This window comes from Carettochelys insculpta, chromosome 16 (assembly GCF_033958435.1).
Source record: "Carettochelys insculpta isolate YL-2023 chromosome 16, ASM3395843v1, whole genome shotgun sequence".
NCBI classification, from domain to species: Eukaryota; Metazoa; Chordata; order Testudines; family Carettochelyidae; genus Carettochelys; species Carettochelys insculpta.
The window spans coordinates 4557945-4579948 of NC_134152.1; the positions used below are offsets into that span (position 1 = coordinate 4557945).

General features: G+C 47.1%; 1 protein-coding gene across 2 annotated transcripts in view; it reads right to left on the minus strand.

The window, feature by feature from the left end:
• The window catches only part of AXIN1 (axin 1), a 114734-nt gene that overhangs the window by 37391 nt on the left and 55339 nt on the right, over window positions 1-22004 (minus strand). For both annotated transcript variants that reach the window (XM_075010836.1, XM_075010837.1), the window contains exon 3: window positions 13786-13926. In XM_075010836.1, coding sequence (XP_074866937.1) covers window positions 13786-13926 — 141 coding nt within the window. The remainder of the gene's footprint in view (window positions 1-13785; window positions 13927-22004) is intronic.

Below are 22004 nucleotides of genomic sequence, written 5' to 3' on the forward strand. Positions count from 1 at the left end.
GGCTGTGGCTGCGCTAATCAGCTACCACGTGTCCCCCAATTCCCACCTCTCAGTTTCCTCTCACATCAAAAGTTCTGGCTGGTGATGCCTACAACGTTCCCTGAAGTTTTGGGATTGACTGGCTCTGGTGTTCAAAGGCATCGCGTTCCAGAGACAGATGAATGCTGTTGAACTGGGCATCTGACCCTCTCTAGCTCATCACAAAAATGATCTTAAAACAGCAAAACAAGAGCGTCACCACACGGGTTAAGATTCTCCGGCGGCACCTCCCGCCCATCCAGAGCGTCAAGTTCAGCAAAACTGAAGTTGTGAAAACCAGGTAAACATTATGATGCGGTACCTGCCCCAGGAAATACAGAGATAAGGCACCAGTCTGTGCAAACACAAGATACTTCTCCAAGTAGGTGGAGACCAGGCTAGCTGATACCTTGGTTGCAGCCGAGGCAGAGCTAAGACCAGCCAAGTAGAAGCCTGGGCTGCCCCTGAGAGGGAAGCAGCAGCCTACGGAGCACAGAGACACTGCTGATTAGACAGAGGCTTTTGTTTTGCACTCATGCTGCAAATCCCAGTGCAGGAGGCTCAAGGCACAGGATAGCTCTGTCGTGGTGGACAATGCCACCAAGTTCAGGGCAGCCGCACATGTATTCCCCTCTCTGGCCATCAAGGGCAGCTGTTTTAAGCTTCCCTCTGCCAGGCTTCACCTCTCTCAGGCAGAGAGCCGCATCTCTGGAGCCCTGCAGGGGTACCAAAATTGCATCCACAATCTGCAGATAGCAGGTTTGCAGGGCTCCACCCATCTCACTCCCTCCTGATTAGGGCTGTAAAATCCTGTTTAATTGGTTAAGTGCTCGGTGTAACCAGTAAACTCATTAACCAGGTGGGAGGGATGAGGAGGCGGCTGCTCCAGACCAGATGTCACAGTCGACCTCGGTCCTACTTGTGAGATGGAAGGAGCAAGGGAGGTTGAAGGGAGAAACTCTCCTGTTGACCTTCCCCTGTGTAGACAGACAACTTAGCCGAGTGCAGATACATCGATTTTAGCTATGCAAATGAGATTGCTAAAATTGAGTATCTCTGGTCAACTTTCTTGTCTTACCCTAACAGTAGTTCCAATCATCTTTTCTCACAAACTAGGCAGCCTCCCAGCTTGGCCCTGATCCTCTCCCCTGTTCAGATGTTTCCAGCAGTCACCTTGCATGGTAAGCAGGGGTGTCCTCACACCTGGCAGCTGCTGCCCACTGATTGGTTTCCTGCCTTTGTGTTCAGGTCAAATTTTTCTCACCTTCAACAACTTTCTTGGCTTAATCCCTTGTACTCCGGGTGGAGCGGAGGTCATCTGCAAGTCCCCTTCACTTCACTCTGTCTCAAGGAAAAACTTCTGCCTGGCTCCAGGAGTGCCCCAGCTGTCCTTCAATCTCAGTAGATCTTCTCCACATTGTCCCAGATCTTCCTCTTCTGCATTTTCCTTGAGGTTCCACTGGAGAGCTTGGCGGACTATCCTGGATGACGGTTTTCACAGAGTGTGACCTATCCATTCCCACTTTCTTCTCTTGGTTTGAATGTCAGATGGTTCTTGCCCTGCTCTGTTCCAAAGCTCCTCATCTGGGACAAACTCTTGCCATTCGATTTGAAGGACGTACCTCAGGCATCTGCTTACAAATGTCTGTAGCTTGAGATCTGAAGACTTCTTCGTATGCCAGGTCTCGCGTCCGTACAAGAGATCACTCCTCACCTTTTTGTCGAAGATCTGCAGTTTCATCTTTGCAAATATTATTTGTGAACTCCATATGGGATGAAGAGTCTTGAATGCAGCTGTTGCTTTCCCTGTCTTCGCAACGATATCCTTATCTTTTCCTCCATCTCTGCCCAAGTAGGTGAACTGCTCCACATCTTCTAGTTCATCCCCTCCCTGTGTCATGGTGGTGTTGTTGGACTAGTTGATCCTCATTGTTTTGGTCTTTCCCTTGTTAATGCTCAGTCCAGTCGCTGAGGCAGTTTTGCCTAGCATTGCGACATTTTCTTCCATGCTTTCATGTTGGTCTGAAAGGAGGGCAACATCTTAAGTACAATGTCCAAGATGGTCCCAGCATCAGGTGACCCAAACAGATGTCTTTATGGGGAATCTGAGCACCTCCTACTGGATGGTTCATAGGAAAAATGTGCCCATTCCCAGATCATTATCCTTATCCATGAGTCACCAAGTTTCTGAAGTATCGGAGGGGTAGCCGTGTTAGTCTGGATCTGTAACAGCAACGAAGGGTCCTGTGGCACCTTACAGACTAACAGAAAAGTTTTGAGCATGGTCCAGCATCTGATGAAGTGAGTCTGTGCTCACGAAAGCTCATGCTCAAAACTTTTCTGTTCGTCTATAAGGTGCCACAGGACCCTTCGCTGATGTTACAAGTTTCTGAAGTACCCTAAATGGCCCTCACTCAGCCTGTCTAGATGAGTAAAAGTGTACACACCATATTCCTAATGCCAAATATCAGAGTGATACATACACACAAATACACTACACAGGTAACAACTCTTCTAATGACATGTTGTGTGAAGTGTTTTGAATAAAGCGCATTCCAGTTATGTCACATTCATAAGCATATTTCCATAAACAATGGGGAGTGCGATGAACTGTGGTTACAAGTTCATAGCAGCCCTAGCGCAGAAGGAACGAGCCACGATTTGGTTAGGTTTTCCTTTAGATCAAAGCTTGGGGGCCTTTAATCTTCAGATTCTGGCAATGGTAACTGGCAGACAATGGTCACGTCCTCAGGGTGAGGCTTGAAAAAGCTGGGCCAATGCAAACTGCCTGATGCTGTCTCAAAGTCCATTCTCCTTGGGCTCGTTGTTTAATATAGTCATCTGACGTTCCGAACACTTCCCTGGGCTCACCAGAATACGTAACCTTTGTGTTTAATACAAGGGATTCCACAGACACCTACATTTAATCCAATGACATTTTCCAAGGTCTTGCAGGAAACTGTCCTCTTTGTGACACGCTCTGCTCCTGCTGTTGGTATCGTGCCTAGGTGCTGGTTATCAGGTTTTAAGAACATAAAAACTGCCATGCTGAGTCAGACCAACAGTCCATCTAAGCCCAGAGGATGCCTTCCAAGGCCCAGAGTCCCACGCCAGGTGCCCCAGAGGGAATGAACAGAACAGGCAATCATCTGGCAAACAGAGTCTAGGGACACCATCCGGGCCCATCCTGGCTAATAGCAGGCATTAAGCGTTATACTGGTTAACGGATAAGCTTGATGCTTATTGTTTTTTTGTTAATGGTTAAACTCCGCTGGGGGTCCTGGCTGCCAGCCCCAGGGTCCATCTCAGCTGCTGTGACCCAAGCACACCAGGAGACCCTGGCATGGTGTTCTTCTGCTACTCTGGCAGCAGGGACCCCGGGGGTGGGGGGAAGAAAGTGCCAGAGTCCCGGTGCTGATGGCAGTAGAGCTCTGGGTGCAGGGGCAGCAGGTGGGATTCCCAGATGAAAGAACAGCAGCAGGGATTCGTGTTCCCTCTAATTTTTTAACATCCATCTGCAGAATCAATTTTGCGATGTGCACCCAGGTCTATCTGGATGCATACCATCACGAGAAAAACACGCTGCCTACTGGCTGGGGGCGCTCTGCTAATCAGTTGGGTGGCATCTGAATCTCTCCTGGGAGGCTGCCCAAGAGCTCAGCTTAGAGGAAACACTGGTGGGGAGCCCCAGATGCAGGGACAGCCACAAAGCCAAAAACGCAGAAGTTCCATAGCATCCCCTGCACCTTTAGTTCCCCAGGTAAACAGTAAAACATGCAATAGTTGTTTTACACATTATTTGCATCCCTCTCTGTTAGCTATTGATGGACCTATCCACCATGAAATCTAGTGGGTTTTTTTTTTTCAGCCGGGGTACAACCTTGGCCTTCACAGCATCCTCTGGCAAGGAGTTCTACAGGCTGAGTTGCTACCACTGCTGGTGGTAAATCATTTCTGGCTTAGTGCAGATGGGACACAGTTTCGCGAGACAGATATCTGGGAACCGTTCTAATACGCAGCTCCAACGACAAATAGCCCCCTCTTCATTCTGAAAAGCAGCGCACGTACACCAGGCACAACGCAACTTGTAACGTTTGGGTAATTCACATTTGCACATGGCAGCTGTATTTATTATTGTATTACACAAACTTGCAAAAGATATCTTTTATAGCTGCTTCTGAATAGTGCAGAAAACAAAGCTGTTTCAAACCGGCACATCACCAGCTCCCACATTTCTTTTCACACACTGACAACGAGAACAGACTGCTTACTGTAACCGCCAAAGAATTACAACTACCAAGCTGTTCAAAGGACAATAAAAGAGCAGACTTTTATTGCAACTTAAGTTTGCTACCAAACAGTTGTTTCAATAAGCACTTCATTCAGTTGCTCTCTTTTGCAGAAGATTGTCACTAAAAATTATATTGTCCTCTAAGGACGATTCTCGTTACTGCATGCACACAGGATTGCTACTGTTTGCTGGTGCAACTCCATTATCTCATGGGAATGGAACTTTATTTAGTAACCCAAACACTCAAAATGAAATTCCATTAAACAGACATGATTAATGACAAATGCTTTCTAATATGAAGAAAACAGAGAGAACAAAAATTGAGGCTAATTATTGCTCGCAAGTCATGTAATACAAGAAAAACACAAATGGCAGAACCCAACCAACACTCCACCAAGTCACTAAAATCATGCACACAGCCAGGTGTTTCCCTGAGAAATATTGCTGTAACAACAGGCTACTGTGACGGCTTTCTTTGGAGTGCACTGTTTTCTTTAATAGTGAATGTTCACATGGAAAATAATTTTAGCCCCACAAGAGTTAAAACAACCCAGTTTCATCAATGTTGATTTAACACTTAGCTCTCTCCAGACCAATCACCACAAAACTACTGACAATTTTACAGAATACGCTTTCCCCACCGAATCACCTGATCTATTTCTGTTATAAAGTTACAGTCTGGTAAATATGTAAACAGACTCATATGGCTAAACACCGTAGCAGAATACAGCTCATATTCTAAGGAGCTTAAACATTCATGGAAAAGGCAGCATTGTTAGCAGGTTGGGTACTGCAAAGGATTTTGAAAAAAATTCTCTGCAGCCCCAGTCCCAGAGGAAAGAGCAGACTTTCTGTTCAGAGCACAGTAGCGAAAGGCTGATAATGGTCTCTAATCTAGCCAGCTTCAAACACATGTTCAGCCCTGCTGTGCTCTCTTTGATGTCACTTTAACTAGATCCCCTAGTGCCACCTCTGAACTCGGAACATTCCCTCATTCAATACGCTAGGCCAACTCAACCAGAGGAAGCAAATTCAAAAGATAAGCACTTTAATTTTACCCGGACAAAACCGCCTTCAATAGACAGGGAAAGCAATGAAAACCAACACTGCACTTTTGTTTTCCTTTTGTCAGGTAACTTTCTTTGAGATGTTTTCAACAGCTAGAGAAGCTGAAAAGTAATCAGTGATTTTTTTTTTTTTAAATATGGCAACTTTTTACTTTTAATTTAAGTAACTTTATAAAACCAAGTGGACATGGCTGACTGCATGATCCTTGCTCGTACCCAAAAGAACTGCTCTTGGACTACAGGGGAGAGCAGGTGAGAGGGTTTGTGCTTATCTTTTCTTTTTCCACCAGTGATAATTGTTTCCTGACAAAGTTCTAGTCGGCTAGTCCAGAAACACTGGGGCTTCCTTACCTTTCAAGGCAGACGGGCAGCCACAACCGGTAATGCCTGATTCTTTTGTTGCCCTCAGGGCACCAGGGTTTTTTACAGCTTCCAAAGCCAACCCACTAACCGTAATCTTGCGATAATTACTTGGGTTTGTAAATGAAAAGTGCTAGCAAACATCAAGGATTCGAATTTAAGATCATTTTGCACTACTGAGCCTGTGAGACCGGAAGCAAACCGGCTGGTAAGGTGCCATTTTCTCCACATTAGCTACTGATAATGGGCCACATCCTCTGGGACTGAACAGACCTTCTCAACTCTGGCCCTCCCTTTGACTGAGACTGCCTCTTTATACCCTCCTCTGAAACCCCCACACTCACGCATCTGATGAAGCGGGTCTTTGCCCATGAAAGCTCATGCTCCAAATTATCTGTTAGTCGATAAGGAGTCAGAGGACTTCTTGTTATTTTCTCAACCATCACTTCTACTCATGCACCGTGAGGAATATTTGACTCATCAACTCTGCTTCACAGCAGCAAGCCCCAGTGGGGCACTTCTTCCACGTCACCGCTCCTACAAACCCTTTGGTTATACGCCCTGTCAGGTGAGACCATGCAGTCTATCCTGTCGTGTTTTCAGGAGGGACTGAGGGACCAAACGGTTAACCTAACCACAGTTATCTCACCTGCAACTTCTCTTCCTCCTACCCAGGAAACAACTGCCCAAGTGCCGTGATGGCTTTTCCCTTGGCTGGGTAAGAATCTTGCTCTGCTCTGGATATTTTGGTAGAATGGTCTCACACCCATCCTTGCAACAGTGCTCCTGCATATCTAACCTGGCAACATAAGTAGCATATCTGCCGGCCTAACCTGAAGTTCTTTCTGGTTAGGTTAGAAACAGAGCCACAAGCCTGATGTTAACAAATGCCCGTCCTTTTCCCTTTCCAGGGAAAGAAACTCCAACTTGGAAAACATCCAGGCATTAGTTTTGATGAGAGGAAGCATGCTAAAAATAACAGTGTAGCCCTGGTACTGACGCAGACCAGCTGCCCCATGCACTTTCCTGAGACCAGTGGTCCCTCTAATTTTTTCCATTCATGAGCAGAATAAATTTTACTGCATGCACCACCAATAGAAACACCTGCCGCTAGCTTTGGGTGTTCGCCTAAGCAGCTGGTTGGCACCTGAATCCCGCCAAGGGTTCAGCTTACAGGGAATGCTGTCCAAGAGCATAGGTCAGTACTTGGGCTGCTGGTTCTTCCTGCCACTTGCCTTGCTGGAGCGACACGGCTAGTTTTAGTGAGTAGCACAACCAACATTGAAGGAAGCATAGGAAATACAAGAAGAAATGAATGGAACTGAGGTTGGTATCACTGGAGGAGCAGGAGACGCTAGATGTAAAACAGCCTGAGAAGCTCTGACTTGTGGACCCAAAGCAGAAATAGGTTGGAACTTGCAGAAGAGTTTAATTTTAATATGCTAAAGAAGAGTGGCAGCAAGGTATCTAATACAGGTCCGATGAGGCGGTCTAATACAGTGGCTCAGTGTAACCTATTCCTCTTTGTGTCTGGCCTGGTTAGAGGGTAAGTGACTGCTACCAGAAAATGGAATTACTCCTTTCGTTCAGGTGGTGAAGACCTGCAGTTTTGATGCTGACGGTCCTGTACCATGCCCCGCTGACAACCAATGGTGAGGGCTGCTACATAATCAGAAGCTGAGGAAGATCTAAAGCTAACAAATTGGAATTACTCTAGTAGCACAGCTCAAATCGATAGAGCCCTGAAAATCCACAGATACCCCTTTACATCCACGGGATATCTGCAGCTCATTTTTGTGGACAGGGATGTGGATATAGATTTTGTATCCAGGCTAGGCTCTACAAATTGACATCGCTTAGGTCTGATGGAGTACCGGAGTCAAGGGGCAAGTGAGCGGCAGTCAAGACCTGATAAATCGAGCCCTGGTGCATCGATCGCTGCCGTGTCGATCCACCCCACAGCGGACACAAACCCATGGTATCCAACTTGCCAATACTCAGGATATTATCAGAAGACAATGGTTTACATGTGGGATTTGAAAATAGGACCTGTGAAACGTAGGAAGCCACAACTGAGACTGAGGGAAGGGCCAAGGAAAGAGAAAGTTCCACCTCTAAAGTTTCCCCTAGGCTCTCCCGACTCCAGGCACAGGCCTCTCATCTGAAGGGCCCACCTTTGGCCTTTGAGCCATGAAAGGTGGGGTTCTGTGACCTGTACTACACAGGCACAGAAAGCAGTCAGCCTAAATCATCAGGGTGGCCCCTTCCGGCTTTAGACTCTACGGATCTATACCCGAACAAAATGAGAGAGGAACAGAGACTCTTAGTTAAACGCATAGCAATGACCCACCTACAAGAACCAGCTGGTTACATGGTGCTGGTTCCTCCATGTTCCAAGTCGCTGCATTTTATCAGAAGAAGCTAAATATACTGTAAATACTTTTTAAATATTAACAGAGAGGAAGCCGTGCTAGTCTATACACTATCAAAACAAAAAGCAGTCAAGTAGCACTTTAAAGACTAGCAAAATAGTTTATTAGGTGAGCTTTCGTGGGACAGACCCACTTCTTCAGACCATGGCCAGACCAGAACAGACTCAATATTTAAGACACAGAGAACCAAAAACAGTAAGCAAGGAGGACAAATCAGAAAAAGATAATCAAGGTGAGCAAATCAGAGAGTGGAGGGGTGGGGGGGAAGGTCAAGAATTAGATTGGGCCAAGTGTGCAGACGAGCCCCTGTAGTGACTCAGAAAGTTCCCATCACGATTTAAACCATGTGTTAATGTGCCGAATTGGAATATAAAAGCCAGCTCGGCTGCTTCTCTTTCCGGAACGGTGCGATAATTCTTCTTCAGTAACACACATACCTTGAGGTCATTGACAGAATGCCCCATTCCATTAAAATGTTGACTAACTGGTTTGTGGATCTGGAGGGTTTTGAAGTCTGTTTTGTGCCCGTTGACCCTTTGCCTAAGGGAGTTGGAAGTCTGTCCAATATACAAAGCATCTGGGCATTGTTGGCACATAATGGCATATATGATGTTAGTGGAGGAGCATGAGAAAGTGCCCGAGATTCTGTGAGTAACCTGGTTAGGTCCAGTGATGGTATTTCCAGAGAAGCTATGTGGACAAAGCTGGCAGCGGGCTTTGTTGCAGTCTTTAAAGTGCTACTTGACTGCTTTTTACTTTTTAAATATATGACTTTTCTGTGCAAGCAGCTGCTGTGGGTGCTACAGGGTTGTCTAAATCACAGCATGTAGGGAAAGTAAGCCACTGTTCCTCTCCTAAAGGGGAGAAGCTCACAGGTAAATCTATTAATACGACGTCCACATCAGGAGCATGAGCTTTCGTGGGCAAAGACCTGCTTCGTCAGATGCACAAGTTAGAGGGTTTCATAGGAGGATTTAAAGAGGGAGTCTCAGTCAAGGAGAAGGCCAGGGTTGACAAGGTCTATTGAGTCATGGAGGATGTGGCTCATTACCTCCTCTGAACCCCACCCCCCAACTCATGCATCTGATGAAGTGGGTCTTTGTTCACAAAAGCTCATGCTCCAAAATATCTGTTAGTCTGTAAGGTGCCACAGGACTTCTTGTTGTTTTTGAAGATACAGACTAACTTGGTGACCCCTCTGATACCTATCAGGAACATGCCCCTCTCCTGAGTTGCCACCAAAGGGGCTAATTGTGATAATGGGTCACTCATACACTAGGAAACAGACTGAGAAATTCAACTAACGTTCACTGAGCCACCACTAGATGGCAACTCAGCATCTTGTGGGGGGTGGAAAGGAGACAGGGCAGCCGTGTTAGGAGATTCACAAACAAGAAGCAGTCCTGTAACACCCTAAACAAATGTATTAAGTCACGAGCTTTTGTGGGTAATAGCTGCTTCTTCAGGGCAGAGTGGAGTTGAGGGCCTCAAGGTAGAAAATGAGGACCAATTACTCCAATGAAGGTCAAGGCTTTGGATGTAAGCAAAAGCTAGGAGACAAACACATGAGACGTCCTCGTCCTGACAAAATTTAAACGAGGTAAATAGTGTGTGACAACCTGGGACCTAAACTGAGCTCCAAATTGCAAGAGTAAATATCACATAAAGTTAAAAAAATAAACTCAAGCAGTAGACTCCCAAGTCTCTGTTAGTCATCAAGCCACAGACCACCACATCTAAGGTGAACATCCTGGGTTTGATTTTCAGAGGTATTCAGAACCTAACATTTCAGCTGCCATCACACCCCCTCTGAAAGCCAGATCCCCCATCTTTAGTCTCAGGCAGAACTTCACTTAATAAAAAAAACTTCCTGTTTCAGCAGCCCCACTGCTCAGCCAGGGCAGTTTACTGCCCACTACACTTTTCTGGCACCTTCCTGTGAAGCATCTGGCAGTGACCGCTGTTGGAGCCAAGACCTGAGGTAACGGAGCCATTTGCTCTCTTGTGGCAATTATCTGTTTCCCTTTCTCACATTTTCCTCTCTTTGTTGAGCAGGTGGAGCTGCTCTTTTAACTCACTAGGTAGAGCTCAGGATTTTGACCCCGCAGTGTGAGTTCTGATGCAACTGGTGATCGTTACTGAGCGTTTACCGACAAGTTGCCAGCATCCCACCATGCTATGTTGTCCGACACGAAGATAATCACACCTTGTGCAAGTGTCTTCGTGTACAATTCAGATACAGTCATTATCAAATTTACCCCTTGCTGCTGTTGGGCTTCCAATGTTGAAAAGGCTATTACCTGAGTCCCACTGTGAGGAGGTTTATATTACTGAAGATAAATTCCAGTCAGATCATGTACTCGTAACGTTAGCACCATCACCAAATATGTTTCAGGCACAAAATACCGTGCCGAGAACAGTTCTACTGAGGAAATCTGAAATGGACGGATACGCCAGGTGTACAAAGTTGCATCCTTTGCTCCACCATTAAAGGATTATCGATACAGGCATCAACCTGTGGAATGGCTATGGGTGACAGGATTCTTCTGCTAATGGGGAACCGGTGTGCGCTAAACTCTGTTCTGTACAGTGTAAACTCAACACTGAGGTTGTAAGGGGCAAACCTTGAGGCAAAGCGACAACAAAATCAAGGGGCTGCTCCCTTTGGGAACCGATACGTGACGAAGACAGATTAACAATTTGACTAAGAACAAGGTCACCGAGGAGAGGCAGCATGAATTTTTTGTGTCATTCTTCACCGGAGGATGTTCAGACAAATCCGAGGAACTCTCCCAGGTTGAAGTAATAGAGGTGGTTGTGGAACAAGCTGACGCATGAACCACTAGAGCCCAATGGTATCCACCCCAGACTTCTGAAGGAACTCAAAAGATGAAATTGCAGAAGTACTAACTGTGCTATGTGCCCTACTGCTTAAATCAGCCTGTGTGCCAGGTGACAAGCAGATAGCTAGTCTAACACACATTTTTTAAACCCGGGGCTCAAAGTCTAGTTTCAGCATGAGACAATGGAACAATCACACATACAGGCGAACACAGTATGTGGAAGAAGAATCAACAGCTTGTGTAAAGGGAAGTCTTGCCTCATCGATCTATTAAACTTCTTTGAGTCAGCCAACAAACATGAACGATGGTGACCCAATCAATATAGCGTATTTGGGATTCAGAAAGCCTTTGACAATGGTCCTCACTGAAGGCTGCTAAGGAAAGTAAGCCGACCTAGGATAAGAAGAAAGCTCCTGTCATGGATAAGTAACTGGTTAAAGAAGGCATGATTACAGTTAGCGGGACAACAACTTCTCATGGGTGTGGCCAAGTTTCCCACAGTCCTATAAAGTTTGTTTACAGCTTCCAGTCCTGGCTCTCCGTGTTCTGTGATGTTATTTAGATGTAATTTATATTTAAATGTCTTCTGAGAGCTCAATAAGTAGTGGAAGTTTTGGTAATGTGCTAGATCATTGTTTCCCATAGTGTGATACGCGAAAGAATTTCCATGGGTACACAGCAGAAAATAAATTACTAAAAAGCAGGAGAAAAGCACTGGGACGGCACTGGGAGGGCACTGGGAGAAGTACGCCAATAAGGCTGAAGTCCTGAAAGGAATATGCAAATGTTTTAAGTTTGGGAAACACTGTGCTAGACAACAGTGACCTCCCATGGTCCAGCAAATTCGCTTAAGCACTTGTCAAGTTCCGAGGATGCCAGATGAGGGGTTCAACCTGCAATGGTAATCTCCTGGGGTCTGAAAGGTAGAACAAGCCAATGGCTGCAAAATGAAGCTAGACAAATTCGCACTTCAAATAAGGCATACATTATTAACGGGGAGAGCAATTAACAATTGGAACAATTTACCCAGGGTCACAGTGGAGTCTCAATCGCTGCTCACTTTAAAAATTAGGACTGGATGTTTATCTGAAAAAGCTGTGCTAGGAGACATTGTGGGAAATCCTCCGGCCTGCGTTATGAAGCAAGTCAGACGACATCAGAGATCTGCTTCTCTGAAACACTCAATCATAAGTTCCTGGACCTTACTGGTTCTCCTAGCTGCCAACAGTTCTGAAAGCAAGAGAGTACAAGGAGCAGCCTAAAAGTGACTCAAAGTGAAACTCTATAAATTTTAGAAGAACAAGTTAAGGTCCCACATCAGCCTCAGTTCTCATGCTACCACATAACTATTTCATAGATCTCTGAGAAACTCAGATCTCATCAGGAGTGAGAAGACCAAGACCAAACAAACCAGTGGGTGAGACAAGCCGAAATCGTCACCAGTGAACTGTCATACTGACAACTACTCATAGAACAAGATTTGTTAACACTTCTAGAGTCTCCTCGGAAGATACCTTGGCCAACTGTACTGTTTAAAGCAAGACTCATTAACTGTTCTGCTTTTCTGAGTATTCCTTTGACGGCTTCTTATGGAGCACTTGCGGTGGCTTAATGAAATTATTTTCCAAAGTGATGTGTCTTTTGCACTTATTAAAAATAAATGGAAGAAGGAAACCTGGAACTTCACTATTCATAATTGATATAGTGGGTCGAACCCCCCCTGTATGTATATTTAGCAGAGAGAAGGCTGCAACTGAGGACGTGACAGGAGAGGACACACAACACAGAGACATGTTCTACTGACAATTTGAAGAGTAGAATGAGGACACATGAATAAATATGAGCCCATATCAATCAAATGGCTTGATGTGAAGTAAGTACTGTACCAAAAAATGTACCTACGCACACACTTCACAATCTTTAATGTATCTATCCTCCCAACCCACCAGGGAGGGAGGGCAAGGCTATCACTCCTACTTTACAGATAGGGAAAAACCGAAGAAGCACAGAGTGTCTTGGCTAAGATCAACCGGGAGGTCTCCAGTAGAGCAGGGATGTGAACCCAGATTTCCCAAGTCAGTGCCTTCACAGCTGTTGCATCACCCTGCCCCCAACTTATCAGCCACAATCTAAACGATTTCCTTCCACGCCTCCAGGAAAAAAAGCCCAAGAAGTTCTCTGACTTGTACTCCAACAAAGCGATTACCGGGTGACACTCTGGTGCTGTTATCTCAGTAACCGGCTCTCTGAAAGGACTTGGTTTTTCATAAACCTGGGAACCTTCAGAAAATAACACAAGAGGCGAAACACCACAGCTGGAAGACCGTTTGATTCAATCCATGAAAGGAGGGGGCCAATGAGCAGCTAATCTCTGCTTTTCACCTGGCAAACCCACCTGCACCGGCTGGCTGGTACAGAAACACCTGCTGGTCATTGTTTGGTTTAGTTTCCAAACACTTCTAGCTCAGCAGAGCAGAATAGTCCACGTCTCCACGGATAACAACAAAGCAATAAAGCTCAAAAGGAAACCAGGACAGGAACGAACTGGCTCTAGATCGGTCACATCAGGTACACCCCGTGGCAGCCATTTAACTCTGAGATAGTCCTCTGAATGATCCGCCCCACCGTCTATAGCCCAGACCCCTTTCCACAGCCGAAGCCACCGCCTGGAATCTGAGAAATGAGCGAGCGGCCGGTAATTCCCATCGCCAGGAAACAGACAGACAACGTCCCACCTTACGCCGCGCTGTGCCCTCCCCGGGCAGGTAACTCACATGCTGCTGTCTGTCAGCGACATGGTGTCTGCGTCACTAGACATGCTCTGCTGCTCGCTGTCATTCGCACTGGTGGCTGGTGCCAGCGCATACCCGGTGTTGACGTAGTAAGGGTTAACCGGCTCTCTCCAGGGCCCATGCCTGCAACAAAAACAACACACAAGACAATTGGGATGACAATCTTAATTGCGGCTTGTAAGGGTGAGAGAGGGAGGCCAGGCAGGGCAGGGGTTAAACTGAGCCTGTTGGCCCCATCGGCCCCGCTCTAGTTCACCAGCAGCCAGTGTCAGGCCTGGAGGAGCATAAAAGGAGGGAAGCCAGCCCAGTTTGGGGCTGACCAGCCAAGAGGCAGGAGCTGGCTCTGGAGGCAAGCAGGGCCCGAGCCAGCCCTGCCACCTGGTCAGCCACCAGAGGGTGCAGCTACAGGACCCTCCCCCCAGGCACAAAGGGAGAGCCCCACCCCCTCCTCCAGAGAACCCCACTCCCGCCGGAGGGGAAACTAGATTCTCGGGATCATGCCCCAAACGTATCCTACAGCCTCTAGGGTGGGGGCTGAAGACCCACACCCCAGGCCCGTAGGCCCCTGCAAGGGGGTCAAGCCATGAGGCCACCCTGCCATCAATGGGAACCGCTCACAGGGCTACTACCACAGGTTACTAGCTTGAAGCAGCAAGAATCTGCAGCTATTCATAGATTTTTTTCCTGTTGAATACGATGAAGACTCTCCTAGCAATGGTGGCAGAGCTAGCAATGGGGGTGAACTGCAAGGAACACAGGTTAGTAAGTAGAACCAAGAAACAGGCACAAATGCTACAGAACGGAGGTGGAAGGCAGCTCATGAGGTCATCACGTCCAGTCCCCTGCCCTCATGGCACCATCTATATAATGCCTGTTTGATGTTTATCCAGCCTGTTCTTATATAGCTCCAGTGACGGAGACTCTACAACCACCCCAGGCAGTTTACTCCTGTTCTTAGCCACCCTGAGAGTTAGGAAATTTTTCCTAATGTCCAACCTAAACCTCCCTTGCTGCAGTTTAAACCCGTTGCTTCTTCTCCTATCACCAGAGGCCAAAGAGAATATGTTTTCTGCCTCCTCCTGGTAACACCCTTTTCGGTATGTGAAAGCTCTTATGTCCCCACTCGGCCTTCTCTTTTCCAAACTAAACACACCCAGTTCTTTTAACCTTCTCGCACAGGTCACGTTTTCTCAACCTCTCATCATTTTAGTTGCTCTTCTCTGCCTCTCCATTTCTCCACATCCTTCCTAACACACGGTGCGCAGAACTGGACGCAACACTCCCACCGAGGCCTAACCGGTGCAGACTAGAGCGGGAGAATGACTTCTCACGTCTTGCTCACAGAACTCCTGTTCATGCATCCAGAAACACATTTGCTTTTTTTGCAACAGCATCACACTGTGGACTCGCGCGTAGTTTGCGTTCCTCTGTGATCTCCAGATCCCTCTCTGCAATATTCCATCCTGGGCAGTCATCTCCCACAACGATTTGTCATTGTCCATCCCTGATTTGGTGACAGGTGGGCCTACAGCGTGATGCTCTCTCTGCAGCCTCTTTCCCTTCTCCAAGGGTTATGCAGTTTTAAGGGAAGGTTTTATTTCTACACCCCAAGGAAACTTCTCTCGGATCTCCTGTGGTTTGGGGACTGGAGCGGACACCACCTTTGTCTGAGCCTCTCCTCTGACACAGCGGTTGTACTCATTCCTCTCTGGACGTGGTAGGTTCTTTAGACGCCTGGCTGGTTGATTCGCCTGGTTTCCCCAGTGAGCTCTCTACACATGCTGAGGCATAGGACAAAGCATGAAGACACTCACAGGAGAAGCAGAAAAGTGGCCGGCTGGTCGGTCATGGTGTTACGGCTGAAACAGTACAGGTTGGGCCAACCGAACGGGGCCTCTGGTTTATTACTCTAACGCAGAGGGCAGCAATGCCCCCACCCCCACCCGCATGTCCACAGTAGCACGTGAGCCAGCTTTCATCAGCAGGTGAGGTGGGAGCTCAGCCCCACCCCACCTCCTCCATGCGGACCAGCTAATGCTACCAACCACTATATAAAGAGTGCAGCTCTGCATCTGAAGTTATCAATGAAGCTGTCGTAAGCAGGACTAATAGTGACTTTAAAAAGTATCGACTGCACTTGGACCCTACGTAGAGGTCGAAGGTCAAATTTTGGCACTTTGCCTCGGAAAGGTTGCTGACCCCTGGTTTAGACGAGGGGACAGGACTAGGGCAGCAGTGACAGTATGTGTCATGGCATGCAGTAGTTATGGGCACAGTCTTTAGGTTGAAAGTGTGGGGTTGTTTTATTTTTTTTCAAAGATATATCCAAAAGAGATCAAACCTGGAAGTGCTCCTTGCAGCTCACCCATCTAGCCAACTATTCATCAACACTGCCAAGCTGGAATCGAACTAGCAACCAACCAATGAGCAAGACAGAGAACCCAGGGTCACCCACCCTGGCAGGTGAGCTACTGAAGTAATGCAAGTCTTACCCTTAACTGCAGTGGTGCTACCATCCCACTCTAGTAACAGCTCAGGCCTGGGGCTTCCCCCAGCTCCATCATTAAACCCCCCGCTGCTCTGGCTCTTCCCCTCTCAGTGCACTGCCAGCTCACGGACTACACCACATGCCCAAGGGTGAAAGTTTCCCCTCACGCCAAGGCTAAGGTTCAAAAATAAAAGGGGAAGTGGGGTACCTAGCTGCCGGCTCCGACAGCCTTATTTACGCTCCCAAACAAGTGCCCTGATTTTCAAGTGAAGCCCAGGGAGACTCAGACCACGCCTTGCAAGCTGCAAGCAGCTCTTAAATGCATCTCCTGCGGCTCTTGCTGTGCCGTGAGATTTAATTATGAACCCAAGTTATTAACCCATCAGATTGCTTTTATTGTGCTATTACCCAATTAAGTTATCAACTTGCAGTGTTATTAACTTCTTTGCTCTGCAAATGAATACGTAAACTCAGCCTGTCACGCTGTTTAAATAGGAATAATCCTATCGTAAATGAAGCTGTGGTTCTTTTGGGTAACGCTGAACGCAAATTTGCCTCTGGGATGCCCTCCATCCCCCCTCTATTGCCGGGACTTCCTGTAACTCTCCCTAATTTTTCCCCTGCCCAGGGTTGGGCGTGTCTCCCGTTTCCTCCCATATGGGGAATGTCCCCCAAACGCAAAGAACATAGGTTACATTTCCAGAGATTTCTTCTTTTATGAGCCATTTAGTCCGTGACTGTGATACTGGACTTGGTTCTACACATAAAATAGCACAAACACACATGAAGAACTGTATCTGAGCAGCTTTTCATGCAGTTTTCTTCCCTGTGACTATGTTTTGCGTCAGCCTTCCAGGTTACGAACCACCCTTGAGTTTGCCACAGAGTGGGGTATACAACTGGTGTAACCTGCCTTTTCTCTTTTACTACTGACATATATGCTGTAAGAAATGGTATTTGACAGGTTAATCGTGCACTGGTCTATCGTATGCAGCTAAGCACGGGGTCTCAGATTGGTTCTAAACCTGAGAACTAGAACGCTTCCATTTCAAGTGGTAAAGTATTATTAAAAGAAGACCATTATAATCGCACACGGCTAAGACGAAGTGATGGCTCTGGGTGAATGCTAGGCCTAGTCTGGAATTAGCAAGAAACTGTTGTGCAAAATATCACCTAAGACACAAGACCTACTTGCCTATTACAGTAAACTCTCCTATCCAGCAGCCCTGGGACTGGGAGGTTGCTGGATATGAAAATATTACAGCTAGTGGAGAGGGATCCCTTGTCCCCAGAGCGCCACCTCCATCCACGCAGCCTGCTCTGCACTCCCTGCCAGGGCTCAGCAGCTCAGGCCCCGGCCCGGAGTACCACGGGGGGAGGAGGGTGCAGGCACAGCTGACTCCCCAAGCTCTGGTCACCCATCCTGCTGGGGATCAGCAGCCCTCAGTGGCCGACACCCCATCCGGTGGTGCCGTGGAGGTTGGGGGCTGGCACATGGCGGAAGGATGCTCTTCCCCCAACCACACCAGCGGTTGCTGGGCAGCCCTGGAGCCTCCACCGCCCTGTCCGCAGAGGAATGGGGAGCAGCGGATGCAGCGGCTTCCTCTTGGCTCCTCACCCACGTCCCGGAGCCAGTCCCTTCTTAAGAAGGGGAAGCAACATCAATGGCGTAGGGCAGGAAGGGATCCCTTCGCTGCCTGTGAGTAGCACAGCCACCCGGAAGAGGAGACCTAGGCGCTGGGATGTTTGAGAGTACCGGCTGAGTGAATATTGGTTAAGAGAGAGCTGACCGTACGAATGAAAAACTAGTATTTCCCTTGCTTGTGCAACAGCAGGTCTTCTCAAGCGTGGAGGCTCAGCTGAATTTTTAAACCTTGCATAAAGGTAGCCAAAGGTTTTCGTCAGAATGGTTTTCAGTTCTCAGCAAGCTATTCTATGAGGAGAGAGCCCTGTAAGGCCTCCCCAGGACTGGTGTTTTCTGACAATCCCTCAGCATGAATATGCTCCCTCTTCTAAACCTTATCTTGAGATGGTGGGTCATCTCGTTCTTTTTCTAGCAAAGCCAAACTTTCCAGTTGTCTCTCTAGCTATGCTCTGGCAGAACTTAGAGTTCTACATTCCATCAGGTCTCAGAACGAGTTTCTAGGGCAAAGAAATAACACGAACAACTTTGCTCTAAACAGCTAGGCATAACAAGTCAAAATTTGCATTTTCCGTTCCACTCTGTCCCCGCTCCCCCTGAATATATGGTCAGTTCTGAATACTAAAGCAACACCATGGAGTATAATCCACCTGTCAAGTCTGATATGACACTTGGCGCTAGGGAGGCAGATAGAACTCCTTACATCAGGGTCAGGATGATGGATAGGTAAGGACTTCCCTGCGGGCAAAAGAGATGGATGCTTTTTTGGATAACCCAATTAAAATGTAACACCACCTTCTAGTGGACTGTTTGCCAGGTACACTCGCAGTACTTTTAAATATAGCAAGCCATTTATTATGCACTGAAGGAGTACAACATGAGGTCTGCCTTATAAAGAATAATTTGACTTATCAATTTCTCCTTTTTATCAGCTGATCAGGTAAAATGGGCCCAAGAGAAGGAAGAGAAAAAACCTGCTACTGATACTGCAATACTCACCACACATTAGCGTGCAAGGAAGCAACAAAGCCTTAAGTTATTGTTCCGGTTAAAATGCTCAGTTTTGTCCGTTCCTTGCAAATGGCCAGGGCTGAATACATTGTCAGAACCCTACCCAGATTTACACAATTCCTGTGAGGGGAGAACCGTGGCTACCCGGCTGTTCCTGCCCAGAGTTGTTCTCAGGAAAAGCAACTCAGCGAAATTCGCCAGCTTCATCTTTGATCTGGGTAGGCATCGTGCGGAAGTAACCCAGGAATGCTTCTCCACTGCCGGTACTTGGGGAAGAGAAGCAGTAACCAGAGAGAAGCCAGGGTACCTCTAACGCTACCTAGTTGATCGACCCGGTCAGGGCTGATCTTCCGGAGTTCGATTTCGTACACCTAGTGGGGATGTGCAAAATTGACCTATCAGGGATCAACAGCCGATCCCTGTGCTCCTCGATCTCTCAAGGAGTAAGGGAGATCGAAAGGGGAACTCTCCCATCCACCCCCCTGACTGAGGACGGCCAGATAAGTCAATCATAGGAAAGTCAATTCCAGCTACGCATTTGCCAGCTGGAATTGCACATCTACGATTGACTTTAAGGTCTAGTGTAGACCTGGCCTTAGTTTCTTTCCTTCAGCTTCCATTCTCTAGGCGTCCTCAGAAATGGCAGAGGTTCGAGCTTGAGGCATCAACTCCTGCTGTGACCTAGAACGGGTCTACACTACAGGGGGGAAAAAAAATCAATTTAAGAGACGCAACTCCAGCTCTGAAAATTGAGTCACTGGAATCAGTGTATCTTAAACCATTTTCGCCACCGTCTCCACAGCTGGAGGCTGACGGAAGAAACTCTCCCATTGGCTTCCCTTCCTCCTCAGCAGTGCCTTGATCATTTGATTTAGCGTGGCCCCAGTAGACAAGTTAAACTGAACTGCCGAAGATTGACCACCGGGGCGTCGGTCTTCAGGTTAAGTGTTGACAAGAAACCCCTAGAGATGCAATTTCGTCTCTTGGTTGGTGCTGGAAGAGCACGACCTGCAGGAGCAAGAAGTACAAGTGTGGAGGAGGAGGTTTAAGGAGGCAGGAAGCAGATGGGAATAAAAACTTTTAAGGAGACAGCAGACAAAAAGCAGCAGGACCAGGAGCCATCCTGAAGAGGGTTACTGGATCAATATCATCACTGGCTTTTAAACTGGCACATTAGCAGCATTGCAGGACCTTGGGATCCAGTTTAATAAACCACCTCCAGAGCCAGTAAGGACAGGGCATACCACTCAGGGTACATCTAAACTCACCGGAAGATCGACCTGGTCAGGGTCGATCGTCCATTTTTCCATTTCACGCGCTTAGTGGAGACGCGCAAAAATCAAATGATCAGGGCTCCACAGTCAAACCCTGTACTCCTCATTATTGTGAGAAGTAAGGGAGGCTGACGGAAGAGTTTCTCCCATTGACCTCCCTTAGTGAGGATGGCCAGAGAAGTCGATGCTAGATAAGTCGATTCCTGCTATGCAATTGTCGTAGCTAGAATTGCACATACAGGATTGACTTTCAGGTCTTATGTAGACCTGCTCTCAATCTCTCTCCATGCACCTGACAACCCTCTAGCTGAAGAAGGAAGCCATGTTTGCAGGCTGCAGAAAAGAGGGTACCAGTCTGCCTTGGCACTCCGTTCATTCATTAGCTTGAGACCAACTCTCAGGACTTGTCTACACTTGCAGGCAGATCCACCCAGTCAGTGTCCATCATCTGGAGTTCCATTTTGCAGGTCCGGTCAAGGCAAGGAAAGAGCTAACACCACTCTCCTTCCACCACTGCTAGAAGCAATCCAGCCATAGAAAAGTAGCATTTAAAGAAATGAGTGGTGCCGATACAGAGGAAAATCCCCACCTCCGTGGCCCTGCAGAGCACTGCTAAGAGGAATTCTTTTGGTATCCATTTGAGATGGTGGAAGGAATTCCAAAAGGATAACATGGAACAGATGGGGGCCTTTGATTCCATTCAATTCCAGAGGACTGAAGAAGATAAAGCACTCTATTAAAATGAACCCTGACTGTGAACTTTCCACTGAGAATACAGGAAAGAGGTTAGTTCCAACTGTTATGTTTAGTTAAATTATGCACTTAAGCATGTATACAGGAGGGATTACTTTCATCTTAGCTCTGGCCCCTAATACTCAAACGTGAACATAAACTCTGGGTAAGCATAAGTAATGAGTATAGGATTTCAAAGCAATTATAAACAGGTGACGTTACTTTTGAAGAATCCATCTGCACTTCACCCTTCTCTACGTGTTCTCTTCCCCGACAACTCTCTTCAGCTGGCCCATATCACTCTTTACAGCTCGTGCTGGGCCTCTGAAGAACACTTGCAACAGCAACTAAAAAAGACAACCACGACTAAAAAACCCGGGCAGTCTAACAACGAGGAGCTGAGCCTCTCCTCATTCAAGGAGATGCTAATACCTAAGGAGTACAAACTCACACGCAGGCCAGGTCTACAACAGCTCTTAAAGTTGACTGTAAATACTCAATTAAAGTTGCTGGAACTGACTTATCTACAACTGACTTACCTGGCTGTCCTCCCTTACTCCTTGCAAAATTGAGTACAGGGGTCAAATGTGAAGTCCTAATAGTTCGACTCCATGCATCTCTACTAGGGGTGCAAAACCGAACGCTGGTAGATTGACCCTGACCGGGCTGATCTTCCTTCCCGGCAGTGAAGACATACTCCGATTGTAAATTTCAGCTAAGGACATCTATGCGGCAAACCCAAACTTGTATTATCCCTTTGACGGGAGTGGAGTGATGGAAGAGGATAAACAAATGCTTTATAAGTCTTGATTTCTGAAATTACTTTTATTTGCGCTGCACAAGGAAAACACGACAAGAATTTCTCAAGCACTTAAGCCTCAATCTCGCCACTCTTTTGATTTCCAAAACGGTCACATGCAGAACAATTAAAACAGGATTCACGATCCAATGAACTATGAGTTGCAAAGCCAGGCAGAGAAAACCATCCTTAACCCAAGCGGCGATGGCGGGGCAGGCGCGCAGGTGGGAAGACTCGGCAAAGGAGGTGCTTTCT